The 19275-nt window shown below is 43.0% G+C and overlaps 1 protein-coding gene across 5 annotated transcripts in view; it reads left to right on the top strand.

The window, feature by feature from the left end:
- Positions 1-19275, top strand: part of rptor (regulatory associated protein of MTOR, complex 1) — a 162616-nt gene that overhangs the window by 76739 nt on the left and 66602 nt on the right. For 4 of the 5 annotated variants that reach the window (XM_076727982.1, XM_076727987.1, XM_076727984.1 and 1 more), the window contains exons 8-9: positions 7210-7269; positions 17325-17425. In XM_076727982.1, the coding sequence (XP_076584097.1) occupies positions 7210-7269; positions 17325-17425 (161 nt within the window). The remainder of the gene's footprint in view (positions 1-7209; positions 7270-17324; positions 17426-19275) is intronic. The other variant, XM_076727986.1, reaches the window with a different exon arrangement.

Here is a 19275-nt window from a genome sequence, read left to right as displayed (position 1 = left end):
TTCTGGGCACCAGGACTGTACAACCCTAGAAGGTGCAAAAGCTGGATAATTGTTCATCCATTTAAATTGTTCACCTACTCTAATATGATCACTGTGAAGTCTTTCATCAGGTTCATACGTCAGGTAAAGTAGATAAATGGCCGTCGAAGTGTAAAGACACAAAAAAGCAGCTGCAGTCATTTCTCAGGATTTGGAGATGTGTTGAATGGACACTTTAAAGACATCACCTCCTTGTGGTGTGTGGTAATGAAGATGACTCACTCAAGTCATCACCACTCCGTCTTGCACACTGTTTGTCTGGAACTTGGGAAGCTTGGGTCAGAATTGTGAAATGGTTGATCCCTGTGCAAAAGGGATCCTTGATCTTTGCTTTCCATGTAAAAGATGAAGCTGATTGAAATCGTAAACGATCTCCGATTGCGGCACCGCAATCCTCCAAAACAGCTTCAGTGCTCTTCAGCATTGATTTTCTGAACTCCACTGGAGGAATGAAAGCCACTTTTGCAAAGACACATTCCCTCGTTTCGTGTTTTGGTGACACTTTCTCACTCAAAAGTCTTCCATGGCTGTTAAACTGGGTGGAGGTCTGGACGCCATGAAGGCCACATCATTTGATTCACATCATTTATTCAGTCACTGAATGTGTGCCACTTTAAATCACCTGAACACATCCAGGTTATTTGGAACAGTTAAATGAGTCTCTGCAGACTTACATAATAGTCTACCTAAATACAGTATACTTAATGGTGTCATTAGGTGACATCTGCTGATTACTATATATCCAGATGAAGGCCAGGGATGCAGCTGTGAGTCACAAAATGTGCTATCCCAGTGAAATCACCATGGCTGCTGTCACAGAGTCTCAACATTTGGTCCATTATTCACTGTCGGAGCTGCTACAGGATTTGTCTCTAGGTGACATCATCGCTACAGACCGTCTATTCTGTTCATCTGGAAGTGAACCTTCTTAAAATTCAGAAATTAAAATGGAGCTGTGTGATGCTATAGGAAATAATAAGTGAACTCTTTAGAGAGGATTTTTCCTTTACACTGAATTGTGCTGCAAGCAAGGTCAATACCCCTGTATGCTCAGGAAATTTCTTTTAATTAGCATAATGTGTCCAATTTTGTACCACTAGCACTGCGCTTTGATGTTAATTTAAAGTGATAGCAGTAATGAGGCGTGTTTCTATGCTGATCATGCAGGACCCTCTCCATCTTGACATTTGTCTTATTAATGATCAGAAAGCGCATTCATCATAATGTATTATCATTTGAAATGGTGCTTTGAAACAAGAGCAGTTGCGCTGAAGCTGAGGAGCCTGCTGCCACTTAATGAGCAGCGTGTTATGAGCTTATGTAACACTGAGAAATCTGGTAAGAAGCAGTGGAAATGCCGTATCCTTTTGTTCACATTGTCTTTATACATATGCTCTGTGAGTAAATGGATTTTAAACACAGAGACCATGTACCGTTTTGAAGTAAAGACGCTCTATTGTTCGCATTAGCTGCAGGACTTGTGCGATGCAGCACTCCAGGAGCACTCCGCTGATGATGCCTTCAGTGTCCAGCCCTCCCTGACCGTAGGTTTGAAATGTAGCTTTGATTTTTGCATCTTCGTCCTTCGCAGTGCCGTAAATCCTGGACTCTGATGCCTTGTCCACACCTACATGGCCGTAGCCTTTTCTGTGCTTTGGCCTTCCATACACACAGTTTAAGGTCTATGAAAACCTGAAACTTTGTGCACAGTATTGATGTTTAAACAGGGAAAATGCGTTTTTTGGCTTGTGAGTGTGCACCGTTGTCTCCTTTGTTAGGGCAGTCAGGCCTTGGCCATAGTGGGATCGGACCTCTAGTCGCATGTAGCCTACTGGTAATAGCTTATTTCAGGCTTCAAGCCTTAGGGTTAAGGTTATATTGTTGCCTGTTGGGTTGGTATACTCTTCAGTTATGTTTTTACATTTTCATACGGATGGAGATTTATTTTAAACCTCTGCTTGTGTGGACGGGAGGAAAAACCCTGTTTTAAAAACGTTCCCGTGTTTGTGTGGACTAAGCATAAATTTCTTTCCACATATCCTCTTTTCTGTTGGAGAGACGGCCGACCACTCATAACCTTCCTATAGTTAGATAGCTACGTAGCTGTATCTACAGGAAGTGTGAATATTCAGTTTGACAAGTTGGCATATTTGTCTGGTCATTGTGAAAAATATAAAATTAAAACTGTTACCTCAGCTTCTTTGTCAACTGGGATGAATACGGCACTTATTACTGTTTCATCTGTCTGGAGAACAACCTCCCAGAAAGAGAACAGATGACACTAAAACACAGGAGAACAATTGGAATTAGCTGGACAGATCTCCAGAGGAACATCCCCTATAAGACGACAATTCAATTCAAATGTGAGTGGAAGCCACGGGAACCCAAGGTCGACTCACCAACACATGCGCCATTTCTACCATCTCACAGAATGCATACAGTAAACCTGCATTACATTTAAACAATCTCAATATACAATATATGATAATAGCACCGATTGAAGTAGCTTTTAATTATTAAGGATTAAATGTTAACAGGATAACAGAAGTGGAAAATGAGAGTAATAAGAATTCCCCCTAATCACAACTTTCAGCAAATAAAGTGTATTTGTCATATTGACATTTAAATGATTTCATAGAGCCGTCTAAGTGTGATGTATCTCATGTATATTGTGGGTCAGTGACAGAACAGATTAGATTTGAGATCACCCTGCAGTCCCTCCAGCACGTGACTGGAGGAGACGGTGCCTTGGGACAGGAAGGCTGATTGAAGGAGTAATGAGCTGTAGAAGACAGCCGGTTCTGCGGGGACCAGAGGAGGCAGGCTGCTCCTCCCGCCCCTCCTCCACCACCCACCCCTGGGGCAGTATAGTAGTTTCCGAAGACAAGACCCACTTCATTTCGCTCCTCAAAGTTTAATATGTACATGGCCACTCCGACCCTCTCCCCCCCAGCGTCGGCACACTCGCTCTCTCTTTTTCACCAATCCAATTAAACTTTGGCCACCTCACTCTCTGCTCGTAATAATCCCTCAATTTCCTCTTCATCGCTGCCCTCCAGTCCTCCCGCACTATTCTCTTCTTCTAGGAACATTAAGTCTACCATCCGTCGTTCATTAGTTAGTTAGTTAGTTCATTCGTAAGTTGTAAGTAGTGTCCCCGGCCTGTACCACAGTGCAAGGTGTCACATTTCGAAGATATAAGAATTGACAGTTGTGCAAATCTGGAAAATCAAGATGAGTCCTAAGCATCTGCTCACTATAGAGTAAACTGTTGAGTGTCTGCTGTATAGGGTGTAATTAATGTGTGAACGAGGGAGTGATTTCAGACGCAGCCTTAGTTTTGTTAAAGAGCCAAATGTGGCCATTTTTGACGAATAGAAAAATTCTTTTGGAGGAAACTGTAGCTTTACTGCCAGGCAGATTTAAGGGTGATTCTGCGCTTTAGCCCTTTAGGGAAGAATCAGGCAGCAGGGATGAATATCTGTGGAATGCAAAGCAGGATGAGCCAACTACCCAGCATGTGTCTGCGTCAGTCTCTCTAATATGGCACCAATACCACCGGCTCTATACATGCTAACCCTGCAGCTGGGCTGCTGTGGTCGACTCCATGCAAATCACATGGATCAATAATCAAAGTATTTCAAACGATTGCAAATCCTGCTGTGAATTCTCTACCAGAACAACAGCTTTATTACTCTGTAAGCAAAGCAATGTAATTCTTTCATATTACAGACATTTAAAGTGATTTTACAACACAGACTCATATAAGTTATAGACTAAAGCTTCTATATTATATTGCCATCAAAATATGCTGTGTAATGTGGTCAAAGCAGGAACGCCTGTGCATCGGTCTGCATTGGAGTCTAAATGAGGAGGAGTCATTCTCACAGCATCCGTATGAAAAGCTTCTCCTTCAGTTCAGGAAATCCCCGCAGCCCTCTGAAGGCAGCAGGACACAGACTGGATGTTGGGAAATCTGCAGCCTCAGAGCGCAGTGTCATTACACACGACTGTCCACCACGTTCACCTTCATTAAATCACATGCAAACGACAGCAGGCTGCTGCAAGATAGCAGACACTTGCACAGTCTGCGTGTCCAAGACTCACTTTGGGTTTGATATTGAAGGTGCACAATTAAAAAATCTTAAATGTCTGCATGCAAGGTGGACAATTAGCCAAATGTAAACTAAACTTGAGTAATGAGCAGTTGCACATCGGTGATCCTCATCACCTCTGATTGCTGAAACAGGTCTTTCTGCTCACTCATTATTTAGATCTCTCAGATCATCGGGTTCATTCACTGAACCAGCGGTGGACTAGAAAAAGCTTTAGGAAAATGATGTCCATCTCTTCTTGAGTCTCAGGAAGTCCTTCTGAAATGAAAAACAAGCCATCCTTGCCACTTGTGGCTCACAGATGCTTTTAGAGTTGTTTTCATGGCTCAGAGTCGTGGTGGAGATGAATTGTTGTTTATGTTTGACAGTGTCCTACTTAGAGGTTTTAACTTGTACATCACCCCTGGTGTGAGGTGGTTTTCCTTTGAATCCCGTAAATACACCTCTAATTAACGAATGCTAGGTTGAATGTGTCATCCGTCTGAAGCGCATTCAGCAGATATTTTCCAAAGAGCAGCGAGTTCTCAGAGTGACGACAGATTTCAAATAACACTCGAGCCTTGATAAAAGCTCTCTCCGCTGACCCTGTGCCTCATTCAGAGCATTCAGCCTCACAGTGACGTGTGATCTGGTTTCAGCTTGTATAATGCTGTTTCTCCTCCTGCTCGGCTGTGTAGAGTGTATTCAGATGACTGCGTTGAAGTCTTTGGAGCGACACATGCACACACCTGCATCCCTGTCGTCAGTTCATTGCAGGGATGAAGTTTAGCTGCTGGCTGTGTTCATAGACCGTTCCATCATTTGCATCTTCTTATAGCAGTATCACTCATTTTCCATTTTAATGAGCTACTTTTGGTCTCTGCCTTCTTCATAGTTTGTAGAGAAAGTAAAGAATCCATAGGGAAAACGTTGAGGGTCTGAGTTCAAATGCTGTGATTATATGCATTCGCAGAATCATTTCCTCTGGTCTCGGTGCATGATCAGAATGTCTTGGATTGTTTTTAATCAATTGAAAACACAAACATGGCTTTTTCTGAGCCAGGTTGTGGGTCGAGATTGCTATAGACGCCGCTGTGACCGAATGCTCGTCTCCTCCTCTTTCCTTTCTTATCTCTCCCTTCTCCTCTCTGCCACGCATGAGGGATTTCACATCTCCATGCAGAGGGTTTGGGTGGAAACAGGCTCTCCCTGATGCAACCTCCTGCTTGGTTTGTGCTCTGTTTACTTTGGCCCGTCTGTCTGTTTCTGCCAGACTCCATTTTTAGTTAATCATCCCTGCTTATGTCTTGGGATCCACCATATGCCTTCTGCAGCAAACAGATATAATCCTAAAGAAAATCTTTAATCTGTGGTTCAAATGAAACACTCTTGAATGTACCTGTATTCCTCACAGACATCAAAGAGCTGGTACATACCAATGCAGATTGTGCACATCACGGCTTGATGATTAAGACTTCAGAGCAAGTTGTCCTGGTTAGATCCGTCCTCTCCTTTGTTCCTTGAGTGCCGGGCACACTCAGGGCCCGTGCTCCTCTTTAAAGAGACGCTCAGTCACACTGGTGTCATGAGGGATCTCATTACTCTCCAGCATGAGGAAGAACCTTTGAATGTGAGTGCCATAGCTTACGTCACAGTCAGGGTGGATCAATTGTTGGGTACAAATTCCCAACTTGACTCTTTGGAACTTCACTTGGCTGCCAGGCACGAGTTTCAGTTGGAGAAAGCTGAACCACGAGCACTCGATCACCACGAGTGATGTGCCGGATGTGGAGGCTGTACATGGGAAAGAGGAGCTTTGACCTTGGGATTGTGTTCTCACACTGTAAAATTTCAACCAATTCAATTAAATCAACTCATCATTTTACTTTCAGCTAATTAGTTTTATTTGTATTTTTTGTCACTGTCTAGTTCCTGTCGTCAGAATCAATTCAGAACATCCAATCATGACTTAAAACCTTTAACCTCAAGATCACGAGTTGACGCTGATGTCCAAAAATTTGCTAAAGACGTTAAATTCAGCTGTTGTCAGTCATTATATTGTTAGCTGATTAGTTTAGTTCCCAGCATGCACTGCATCCGGTTTAGAAATGACTTTTTTCAGATATTCAAAAAGGTTCTTGATGGAGGCTCGTTGTGTGTTTGTCACAGGGTCCTCTCTCGCTCTGATCCTGCTTTGAACCTGCCTTCAAGCACAACAGCAGAAATTAAAACCTGAATGTTCAGACCTGAAACTACTTTACCAGTAAAAAAAAAAAAAAAAAAAAGACCCAATGTACACTTCCTGCCCTGCACCGAGCTGCAGGCAGACAGTTGGCAGCTACAGTAAGAGATGAACACAGTGAAGCATTCAGCAGTTTAAGACAGACAAATGAATGCAGCTTTAAGTTGAGTTAAGCTGACTTGGTGAGTTTTGGATAATAACAAATAATAAATGAAGCAAACTGTTCAGCACAGGTTGAGCTGAATCTAGATTTTAAGGCATATTAACTCATATTTTGTGTTCAAATACTTTGGTTTTTTTACAGTATAATCTCAGACACTCTCTGTTTATTCAGTGTTCCCCGCAGTTGATGTGTGAGTGATGCTTACATGCACGCACGCACAAACACACACCTGCTCTCCTCCAGGTGTGTGACGACTGGCTGCGGGCTCCAGCGCGGAGCTGTGCGTCTGTCGGGGCTCTCAGCACCAACCTGCCGTGACTTACAGCTGGCCCGACCTGTCAGAGCAAACCACGCGCAGTGAACGATGCCCCCCATGCCAGGCGCTTCAGAAATACGACTGCGTGTTCCCCGCTGCCTGCCCCCCCCCCCCCCTTTGACTATAACTCAGCCAAAATACACTTATCAAAGTACTCAGTGGTTGTAATCTCTGAAACTCCCATTTTTCATTTGAGCGTTTTATCCGTTGATTGTCTCTGTTGCAGGTCGTAAAGTCTTTACTGTAGAGGCCAAACGTTTTTATTGCTTTGTCTGTGAGCACCTCTTGTTTTCTTTCCAACATTTATCAGCAGCTTTTCCCTGTCTGCCCCTTTTTTTTTTTTTTTTTTTTCCAGGTTTTGTATGCAGAAGAGTGCCAAGTTGGTGCCAGGGGTGACGTTAGACCTCATCGAGAAGTAAGTGGCACTCCACCGCTGTCCTAAAACAAAACAAACAGAAATCTCTCCTCCATAACTCTCTCCCTCTTCCTGTCTGTCTCTCTCAGGAGGGTGCAGTCTAGAGAGATCATTATCCTGTTTTCCTTGCGTCTGTCTCTCTCTGTCTGTCTTCCTGTCTGTCTCTTTTGCTATCTCCCCCTTCTCCTCAGCTCTCTCTCTCTGTTGTTTTCCATCCTGCAGGTATAATTCTCTGCCTTTGTTTCCCCCCGCACAGCCAAAGCGGCAGTAGTTTGGCAGATTTAAAGCTCCACATTTCTTCAATAAACCTGCGGGTGCCAAGCGGCTCAGCGCGGAACATCTCTCGCTCTTAGGCACACACTCTCAGATATTAGCGATCAATATGGATGTCATATCCAAAGTTTTAGTAGTTTCACAGAACCATCAGGGGTGCCTTTTCTTCTTTCTTTTTTTTTTTTCCACTTTCATGTGGGGGAGAATAAAATGACGCCCATAAAGTAAGTCGGTTGAGGTGATGTGATTTTTAGAAGCAGCAGGCAACTTAAAAGCAGGCTGTCATATTTGTGCAGTGGAAAAACAGGTCTGGTTGGGAAGCACCTCGAGGTGTTTAAGTGTCTCTGCAGTCTGTTAATGATGTTTGCTAAAGGTGAATTTTCTTCACATGCTCAAACTATGATTTCAGGGTACCACAGGCACAGCACGCACACACATGAACACACACACACACACACACACACACACACACAGACACACACAGTACCTGCACCTCTGCATCTTCCAACCAGACTTTAATTAGTTTTTGGCTGAGGGTTTGTGCGTATCTGCTCTGCGTGTCCTCAGGAGCTCAGTGTGTCTGCGTGTGTTTTTGTGATTCTTTGGATTCCAGCAAACAGGAGCTGTCCCACAATGACGCACTTTTACTATCCTGCTGTCAGGTAATCACAAGCGGTTGTGATAGTGCCATAAATTCTCAGATAGTGTCCATTATTTACCTCAGGGACAGACATTTTTGAAACAAGCTTCTATTAGAGACTGTTATTTCTAATGCGCCTATTTTACGTGTATCTCAGCATATTTTGGTAAGAAACCTCCTTGTCTTGTCTAAATAAAGTCAGTTTTGTTGATTGTACCTTTACAAGAAGATATAAAAGTGAACAAACAGTGAATGTCTCGCAGCAGATTGATGAATGTGACAGAACTTGTTGTTGGACTGATGGAAATAGTCTTCTAAAAACATTACATACATCATTTATATTTTGATCAGTTATCCATCATCACAGTCCAACAAATGTCCCCCCATTCTTTGACCTGTCCTTTATTAGGGACCGGCTTTTATTTGTTCATTGTACACGTGAACTCTTGTCCATCGTCTGAATCTCACTTTTTTTATTTGCGGTCAGCTAGTTCCTGTTTTTTTTTAATTTGCATATTTCTTATTTTAGTTGAATTTTAGTCAAGGCTTTTCTTCTAGTTTGTTGTTGTTTGTGTTTGTCCCTCAAATGCCACATCTCCACAAGCTGCAGGTCATATTTGCTGCTCCTTATTGTGACTGCAACCTTTTCAGAATCACACTAATTGGTCCAGCGATCATTCCAGTGTTTCATTTGTGGGGAGTTTACATGTTCACTGCGAACTTGCTTCCCATGTTTCTACAAGATTAATAAGCGCTATCCATAATTTGAACATGCTCCTCCCCACGACTGAATTGTCACCTTTACCATTTAATTATAACTTATATTTAACAATTCATCTTTGTTATTGGTTTGCAGTTTTTCTTTGAAGCGTTTGTGTTTTCTTTCCGTCCTGCCTCTGTCAGACACTGCCTCTCTGCAGTGGATAAATATTATGCAGGAAATGCCCTAGTACTGTATGTACAGCTACTGCCCAGTAACTCCCAGGGCAGGATGGGAAACCACTCGAGCGATGACAAACACCTTTGAAGAAATAAGCCCCTTTTCCATTCGTCTTTCACTGTCGCTCTATATTCTGCCTTCTCAACCGCACTAACATCAGTTGCTGGGTTTGACGACATTGAAGCTCTCCGTTCAGGCTCAAACTCCCATGTCCTCTTCATCTCCTCTCACTTGTCTCACCAGAATAAAGCATGGGCATCTGTGATGAGGGGAAAATGTAATTTCTGAGCGGCGTGCTGTAAGGAGAGCTGTAGCGCCCACAAACGTCAGAGACGCTCTGTGGAAAGCATTTTAACCTGATCTCCTTCTTCTGTCGGGCGTGAGTGAAACACTGAACAGTGACATCAAAGACGGGACATTTTAACAATGGTGTCAACCTCAAAATGAAATTCAAAATGGTTTCTCTCAAAGGCAAACAAGCTGTGATCTGAATTCAAAGCTGCAGTCACTAATCAGTCGTATGTCAGCCTTGAATTAACTCTGCTGTAAACCCAGGCATGCCGAAGAAACACTCAGTGCAATTCCACTATATAATAGGTTGGTTTGTGTAACAGCCTCTTAATATGTACGGCCACGACGGACAGAAAACTCTTTGATTTTTCCTTTAAAGGGAGGATCCCTTCAGGCTGTGGGGTGAACCAGTCATACACAGGCTCTTCTGCTGTGTTTTATAAGATCCTGTGCTCTGCTCTGCACGTTAGCTGTCTGCTGCAGACACATACACGATGGGATTTTATACTAACAACAAGCCAGTAAGGTTAAGACAAAGTTCTGCAGCAGCAAACTGCTGACCTTTTCTGTATTGGTCTGTATGCTCGACTGAAATTGGATTTCAGATGTTGTCAATTCCAAACAATATTGAAAAACTAAGAAAATTTCCTATGCATGAGATGCATGACCTTGAATTGACGTACAAGCATGGAAACATTAAAGGTGAGATTTCATGTGAGAGAAAACCAGAAAATAAAAGATCAGAAATTTTCCGGTGAAATAGAAAATATTAATCACAAAAGAGCTGCAATTAAGTGAGGAGAAAAGACGGCTGTTAGTCTCACTCTTGGTGTTTCAGCAGCCGTGGACATGACAGGGGAAGTGCTTTTTAATCAGAGGGGGCTGCTGAGATGCCCGATGCTTAAGTTGCGGTTTTGGTTCATTGCATGTCCAACATGCTGTCCAGAGGGCTAAATGTTGATTCAGCTGATGTCCCTCAGAGTTAAATAATGGATAGTCTCAGAGCTCATAAAAGAAAAATGCAACTAAATCCATTTGCCGTCTCACCTCTGCGCTCCATGAAGCTGGGCCAGCATTCTGAGTGAAGTCAAGTGCCAAAGTCAAACATTTTTCGAGGGACGCTTCATCATGAAGCAGCCCTAATCAAAACAGTTTATTAAAATATTCTAATGGCCTGAACAACATGTAAAATGTTGCTCATGGTGCCGAATTATCACCCAGCACTACAGTTCCCCATAGCTCTATGGGGCATTTTAGCCTCTTTCAGCTCAGTATTTTGCATCTCTAACACTGCTCTTCTAACCTTTTTTCCAGTCGCAGCTCTTTTTGTTTTGCTTTCAGTGAAATAGCTCTGAGACCCGACTGCACGGCGCCTGCCCAACGCTACATGGCAAACAGACAAAGCTAGCAACTAGCTAATTTTGTCAGACGGACGGAAACACGACTGCTTGAATGGATGTGTCAGTAAGATAATACGTGGTTGCTAACACCTTAACCGTCGCAGCTTTAAAAGACTGTGTCAGTGTTGATGTGTCAGTGTGTTCATAGCTTGTTCTGCTTTCCTGAAAAGGCAAAAAGCAAAACAATACCTGCAGATTTAAATTGAACTTTTCAAAAAACACATTTCTTTAAATGTTAATTCAAGTAATCCAGAATAATTCCAGTATTTCTATTGAAAAGCAGCTGATATTTGGCAAACACAAACATAAGTAGTGTCACTTGCACCTCTGGGACCTTGTGACATAACATATATGGATATATACAGTACAGGCACAGCTGCATATGAGTTAACTGCAAGTTTGGCAGAGGCAGATTGTATGACACTGGGCAGCACAAAAAACTGAAACACAGACCATCACAAATTGATGAGTGTAAACACCTTGTTCTACAGGATGTACTTCAGCAGCACTCAGTGCTTTCTGTTAAATGGACTTGAAACACAACATCCCCTCATTTTCTGATGCGACGTCACTCTTTTCTTTGTTTTCCTGCGGTTTCCTTCTCTGCACTCACCAAACCAGACCAGTCTGTGGCGACCGTGTTTTCATCGTTAATCATGATAAGTTACCTGCAGCTACTTTAAGGACCTCTGCAACTGTGATGGCAGATACTTGTCAGCTGACCTTGTGGTATCCTAGCAACGGCAACACAAAAATCACACCGGGCTGCTTTTCTTTGGAAGCTGCAGCGGAGAGATGCAGGGCAGCTTGTTACTGTTCAGCCTTCGAAATGTGTTTCGTCTCAAATAGTATTCGAAGCAGCTTTGTTGCTTTATTGTCATTTTGCCGCGTCCAAGTTTCACACGTGTGCATGAGCAAGCAGCATTACACTCGCTGTCCACTCATCGGGCCGTATTCACACCTTTAAAGGTCAGACACGGTTGGAAAGCACGCAGCGAACACTCATCGCCCTTGAAATATTACAAGCATTCGTCGCAGAATGTATTCAACATAATGTCAGCATTGAGTAGTTGTGTGCTGTGGATTTGTTTATTAATTTGATCATTCTTCTGTCTCTCCTCCATCTGTGCACCCTTCTGTCTCTGCTTCCCACATACATCCAACACACATTCTGGCCGCATCCAATCACAGTCGCCTTTTAGATAAGAGAGTCACGACGGCGAGCACGTGTGGATTTTCACCTGCGTCGAATGCACTCGCATCCCTCTCTCTCCAGCTACAGTATCTCTCTGTGTTTCTTTCATCTCTTTTATCACAAGCGTCATGGGTTGATCCCTACTCCCAGCCTCCCTCTGAGACTTTCATGGTGAGCCCCCCGACTCCAGACCCCCCGGCGGGCAAGGCCGACCCACCACACTGGTGTCTGACACAGTCTAAAACCCAGCAGTGCTCGCCTCAGCGGGGGGTCTCTCCAGTTAGACTCCATTATTAAAGGAATCATATCAGGGCGATGGCACCTCAGAATATATTATTCTGAGCAGATACACTTTATTGATCTAGTTAGGAAATACTTCATGCCCTGGAGGTGCTGGAGATGTGGCTCTTTGCTCTAGATGAGAGCATTAGCTTATTTATGGAGGACTTTTTTGGCTCTTGATCCAGCTGAGGTTAGACATTACACAGGCATTAGCCTCTATAAAGCACCTTTATACAATATTTCTGCCCCATCGCTCTCCGTGGTATCAAACATGACACAAATAATTAACCTCAGGAAGCAAAGCCCCATCAGTACTTACAACAGAGCCGGGCTCCACTCACTTATATAAGCACGTCTGCTTCATGTCCTGAAGCAGCTCACCTGCACTGCTGCACTGTTGCTGTTGTTTTTGGTCATTTCAAGCCATTTTGTAGATTGTCACTAGTTAGATATGTTCATTAGTATGGCTGTTTATCGTCTTCGGCTTCACGTATCACAACTTAAATTCTGAAATGAATAGAAAGCAGACTTTAATGCCCTGTTCACACAGAGCTCCTGAAAGCAGCCGGCTCCCTGCTCTGCACTCATTTACATACTCAGCTCTGATCGAACACTTATTTTCTCCCGTTTCCATCACACTGGCAAAGTAGTCCATTTCTCAAGCAATGTGTTTCCACTCATAATTACTCTTATCTATTATAAATTACATTTCTGCTGGTAATTCATTATACGATATTGAATGGGGAACCCGTTGACTGCGGCGATCATTTTGTTTGAAGTGCTTGTGCGTAGTTAAGTTGGAACAGAAAAATGCAAACTTCCGTTTCCAGAGGGAATAAAAACATGCTCTCAGTTGTTGCTGCCTTGTTTCAAAACCTCGTGTCTCAGTGTGTTATTGTGCTTTGCTGCATGCACAATACAGAGTTAACTACACCGTCACTGTAGTCAGGGACAGATTGAGTTACTGTACAGAATATGGACACTTCTCCAAACCAAGTGAAATGTATCTTTGATGCATTTTGGGTTTAATCCTGCTTTTGGAGCTTCCCACTTGGGTAATTTACGATGCCATTCACATTACAATGTAGTCTACCTGCAGTGTGCGCTATCATGCATTGGCTGATGCAGTGTGCTGCTGGATAATGTTGCATTAAAATGTGGCAAAGGCTGAGCCTGGTTCAACTTGTTGATGCATGGCTTTTTTAATTGAAATCAATCTTTCTTTTGGTCTTTCTTTCTTTCTTTTGTGAGTTGTTCTGAACACTCATAATATCAGACAAAGGGCCTATGTCTGACCTTTCCATTTCATGCCTCCAGTGACTCGACGAGTATCATAGTGTTGAGTATCGAGTATCATGGAGGAGTGTCATAAAATGCCTTGTCATTGGTACCAAATTTTAACACTGACAGACCGAAAGGTAAAAGGAGAGAAATACACCTGCAGTTGGCGAGGTGGATTATTGTCATGTCCAGGATCGCTGCTCTTTAGCACTCTGCCACCATTTCCCAATCCCACAAAGGTCACGTTGAATCAGGTATGTAGTCCAACACTGTCCAGATAGTCCATCAGTTTCTTCATTTCAGTCCATGCAGTAAAAACAGTGTCTCCAGCTCCTCCCAGGTCTTTGAACAGCTTCCTCCTTTGAAGTGAGTAATTGTACCGTAATGTAATATTCTTTTTGGATTGTGTAAAATTGGCATTAAAAATGTATCATCCAGGAATTGGTATCTAAGTCAAGGTATCTGTACGGGTACCGTTTTACAATGTTTGGTGGATATGTGACAGTGTGAACAGGACAAACCACATGGAATTTAATCTTTTCATTTCTTATTTGGTCCCTTTAATACTGTATATGGTCCTAAATCAGATACAGATCTAATTTTTCGCAGTGCCACCTCAGTCTTTCCACACTTATTGGGCTCCACGTTCACATACACCTCCGTACAGAAGCAGCAGCCATCGCTCCACAGAAAGCCAAAATGACTCTTTCTCCTCATCCTCGTCCTCATTATCAGCTTCCTCATACTAAAGCACACTTTATCACTGTTTGATAGACTGTAATAAATAGTAGGAACTAAAAACAAACATACGTATAGACCAGAACTTCTAAAGGGAGTATAAGAAGGTGCTTTATGAAATAGAAAGATATCACCGTAAGAATTAATGAAACGGATGATGTCGCACAACTAAAATGGTGAAAACAAGAAGTTTTTGTAAAGTGTTTTGATTGATGACACGAGTCTGAACCCCTCTGAGGGCATTTTCCCCGCCTGTTCAACATCTTATCCATCTATCTGTCCATCCGTTAACCAATACACCAGCTTTTTCACTCCTCAAATATATTACACTGGATACTGAGCAGGGGTGTGGACTGCTGAGTGTTCATCCTTACTGCTGACTTGCTGAACACCTTTGGCAAGCACTCAAAGTGCTGAGGAGCTGGCTGGCCTTCATGGTTATACAGAAGGCTTGTACCTGCCAGGAGCTTCACAGCTGCTATTATTTGTCACTTAGAGGTGGAAATGGGAGGTTCAGGGCAGGGAAAGGTCAGACACTGTGTGTAGTTGGAAGTCATTTGTTGGGGTGCTGATTGACTTCACATGCTGGCTGATAGAGTTGGTGTTGATTAAACACTGTAAAAGTCTTTTCTCATGAATGTTTTCTGATGACGTGTTCAGCAGATGATGTATTGATATGTAGTAGATTAGTGTCAGATAAAGTGTATTCAAAGACATGCTCATGACTGTGCTCCAGGGTACCAACTAATGATGATGACAAAATGTTTGGGAGTGACAGTGGGTGACATTTCTGGCATGGGGAGGTAACGTAACCGTTTTTTGATCCAGTCTGTGTTATTTTAGTTCGTAAAGCTAAAAGTGGTCGTGGTTACAGTAATGCTATTTTTTAATCTCACAATCACAAGTTTATTGTCTCAGGATAACACACAGGCGTATGTTGTCTCATGATCACAAGCTCATTGTTTTGTTATCTCATGGAAACAGTTTGAGGTCAGTTTGTGCGTAGAGTGCCCGGTGAATCTGAGGCTATGATGGAAACAGAAAACAGTGCATGCAGAGACATCTCATGCACTTGTGTCATTCTTATATGACACTTTGTTTTGAAAATGAAGCGCAAACTTCTCCCAGACAGTGAAATAAATGATCTCTCAGTCCCCTCGTCTTATCGTCTTAGTGTTACGTGCAAATATATCCTTATCTGTATGGAGCCTGAGCTGCAATGCTTTGTGGGATATAAAAGTGCTGAGAAGCTCTTTCTCTCATTTATCTTTTCCCCACATTTTTTCCACTTTCCTACATTTTTCTCTTCACTCAAACACAACTGATTCTCTTGCTCACATTAACTGTAATATCTGGGAGCCAGCAAACGTTTGCCCCCCCCCATCTTCTCCCACTGTTTTACATAGTGTTCATTAAAAGGCAGACGCCTCGGTGCGGTAAAGGTAATTTTCTAGCTTTTGCTGCAGTGATTACTGTCCCGTCATCTTGGGCTCTGTGTGAAACAGAATTCCCTGCTCTCATTTCCGTGGTCTTCCCACGGATGGAATACCAGAATAAGTAGAATCTGCAGTGCCAGACTATGAGTGGAGGGGTTTAAAACAGATGTATGGTGCACAGGCTGACAAATCTCATGTTCCTCTGCTCATTTCTACATATCCAGCTGTGGGGACACTTGGATGATTCTCAGACAACTGCTGAATATCAGATTTCAGTATTTCAGTCGCTAGAGAAGAAAAATGTGAATCCCCAGAAAAAATATCATGAAATCACATTGAGTACAGTGATAATGGCACATTGTAACAGAGAATCATACAGTTTTGGCACTTGAGAGGATGAATGACCACGCAGAGCATAGCCATTAACATGATAGCTTGTGTTTATATCATAAACATCCGATTGGCCTTGGCCGCCTCTCTCTCTCTCTTCAGTGAAGAATTAGTAACACAGAGAGTCTTTCAGAGAAGCAAGATCGAATAAAGGAGTTGTTGTTGCAATTTGTATTGACTAAGTCATGTCTAATGGGCCTACACACCTGTGGTACACCTACGCCGGCGTTTTCACTTTTCACTATTTACTGATCAGACCTCTTCTCTGGGCTGTTTGTGTGTGTGTGTGTGTGTGTGTGTGTGTGTGTGTGTGTGTGTGTGTGTGTGTACAAACTGTGCTGGATTGACTTGTCCCTCACTCTGCGCTCTTTGTAGCTTTGTTTGATAGCTGCAATTGGTTATAATGAAACGACTGAAATGATTTTTGCCAGTGCAACATTCTGTAAATGACGATAGCAAATAAAACAGGATTATGAGTCATTCAGGTGATGGGAAAAAGGTTCTAGAAAGTAGGAAATGGCCAGCTGACCAGGCACTGTGGTCAGTTTGCACAAAATTGCTTAAATTTGATTTGCGTGAACAAGATTTGCTAGCAGAGTTGGTACATTGGCCAGACAGAGTTAAGCAAGCGCTCTCTTTTATCTAGCCGATGCTTTTGGGATCAGTTTACGGAGTGATGGTCTAAATGATACCTTCACACAAGCTTGAAGCCGTTGTGTGAAGTAGTGTCTTTTCCCATGGTCTCTAAAAAGAATCATCTCATAAAAATGGATTGTGGCTAACAGCTTTACCTCAGGCTGTTTCCAGTTCTACAGGACCACCTCCTTAATAGTCAGAAGTATGTGAGGAAACTCAGTCTGCAGGTCAAATCAGCACACAGATGTATTCCAGTGTGTTTCATTGTGTTGTGACAGCCCGGTGGAGACGCACACCATCATAACAAAATGCTACGTTCACTCCCTGCTCTGTGGCTCTCAGCTCTTGGACTATCTCCTATGCACACGAACACACATGAATATTCAAACTTGCACTCATGGTTAGTCTCTCTGAGTAAGAGGCTGTAAATTTCTTCAGATGTGTTGTGGTAATACTACCGAGCAGTTGCCACTTTGTGCTCTGAGTCAGCTATGTGGCATACAGTGAGCGCGGCTGACACAGTGCCATCTGTCTTATGTTGTGTGTGGTGCAGGATCCCTGGCAGGCTCAACGACAGACGCACTCCCCTCGGAGAGCTCAACTGGATCTTCACAGCCATCACCGACACGATCGCCTGGAATGTGCTGCCGAGAGGTGAGGCTTCACATGCACAGACACACGTTCGAGATGCACGGTTTAGATTGTTTCACCACGTGTCACCAGTCTGTCAGAGTCATTCCAGCTTATTACAACATGGCTGTTGTTTTTGTGTTTTTTTGCCATCATTTCCATCAGTTATGATCACATTGTAGTCACCAGATTGATTGATGACATTACTAACAAGACGTTCAAGTTTTGCTTGCGGCCTCTTTTTTTAGCATGATATCATGAATTTCACAGTCAAGCGCTTTTATGAGCATCAGGTGGTGACAGCAGCTCATGGAGCTGACGTTACCTTGATCAGTTTGCCAGCCACAGCTGATAAATCATCATTTCAGTCAACAAAACTAGCAGTGATGGGCTGGAAACGAGAAGCCTGGTTTTGTACAGCTCTCTTTGAACCTGATGACCCTTTGTTTTTTGAGTGGTAAATGTGGCACCGCTGTCATTGTAAACTCTGTCCTGTGAGAACAGGAAGCTAAGAGGGCAAAGCTTAGAAATCAGTCGGTTACACAGGTTTCTTAACCTGCACGACTCAGTTGTAGTGTTCTCAGATCTTGCAATTACTTTGAGTACAATATTATCATGACTGCTTGAAACAGTGGCCAAAACTGTGAATGAAAGATGGAATTAACTGCAGAAAAGAAAACCAAAAAGCGCATTCCTCTCCCTGGTGTTGAATTTGGTGGAAAGACCAACTTGTAAAGGCAGCTGATGGCACACTAAAGTTGTGAAACTGTTCAAAACTGTATCTTGATTTCAACATGTGCAGCCAATGATGACAAATGAAGTGACCTGAGTGTTTCAGCTCAGGGAGCCCAAATTAGGGCACCTAATAAAAGCAGTGCAGCATTGAAGCATCAGCAATACTGTAACTTTGAGGACATCCCCAGTGGTTGAACATCGGGAAGATGTTGATAGAAAATGCCATAAGTGCAAGAAGTGCAGGGTGGCTCCTCAAATTGAGATTAATTGTGTTTAGAGTATCCAGCACAGTAATTGGGGATCTCATTTTTACCATAATTTGGTGCCGGAAAAGCAAGCATGCACGTACATACACACTCCAGCAAAACTGTACGGTGACAACACACGTGCACAGACACACGCACACACACGCACACACACGCACACACACGCACACACACATTGCCACTAACCATTACTCACAGGCTCATCTTAGCTAGATGAAAAATACTGACACAGTCTTCTTTTTTGACATGCATTTAACTTTTGCATGCAGCGCAATACTTCCATTCATTGCTCACCTGTCTCTTGTATGCAACACACACACACACACACACACACACACACTCAGACTCCCCTGACAGAAACTGTATCCCAGCTAGAATAGTAATGTGACAATGCTGATGGCTGCCAAAGCTTTTTAAACCCCCGGGGCTCTGCTGTTAATGAAGCAGCCCACATCAGAGAGAATCCCTGTAATGAAGGCACTGCACACCTAATCCAAGTCTCACACACACACACACACATACACACACACACACACACACAAACAGTAGCACAAACACTTCAAAATTTAAACAGTGGAACAATAACAGCAGGGACAGGAGTTGTCAGACACTGTCTCTCATATAATTTCTCCAACACACACACACACACACACACACACACACACACACACACACACACACTCATACTCACTGCCTCACACAAACAGGAGAATCACAATCATAAGGGAGAGATTGGCGTGGGATTGGACCAGCGCCATTAAAGTCAATTAGTAAATAGATTAATGAGCCGATGAAAATGTGACTGTGACTCTTTGCTGTGCTCTGCGTGTCTCTGTCCTCTGTATTCTGTAAGCATACGCACCACCCAGCCTG

Source organism: Chaetodon auriga, chromosome 4 (assembly GCF_051107435.1).
Source record: "Chaetodon auriga isolate fChaAug3 chromosome 4, fChaAug3.hap1, whole genome shotgun sequence".
Classification (NCBI taxonomy): Eukaryota; Metazoa; Chordata; class Actinopteri; order Chaetodontiformes; family Chaetodontidae; genus Chaetodon; species Chaetodon auriga.
Note: the sequence above shows the minus strand (reverse complement) of the source record. Positions and strands in the feature narration are given on the sequence as shown.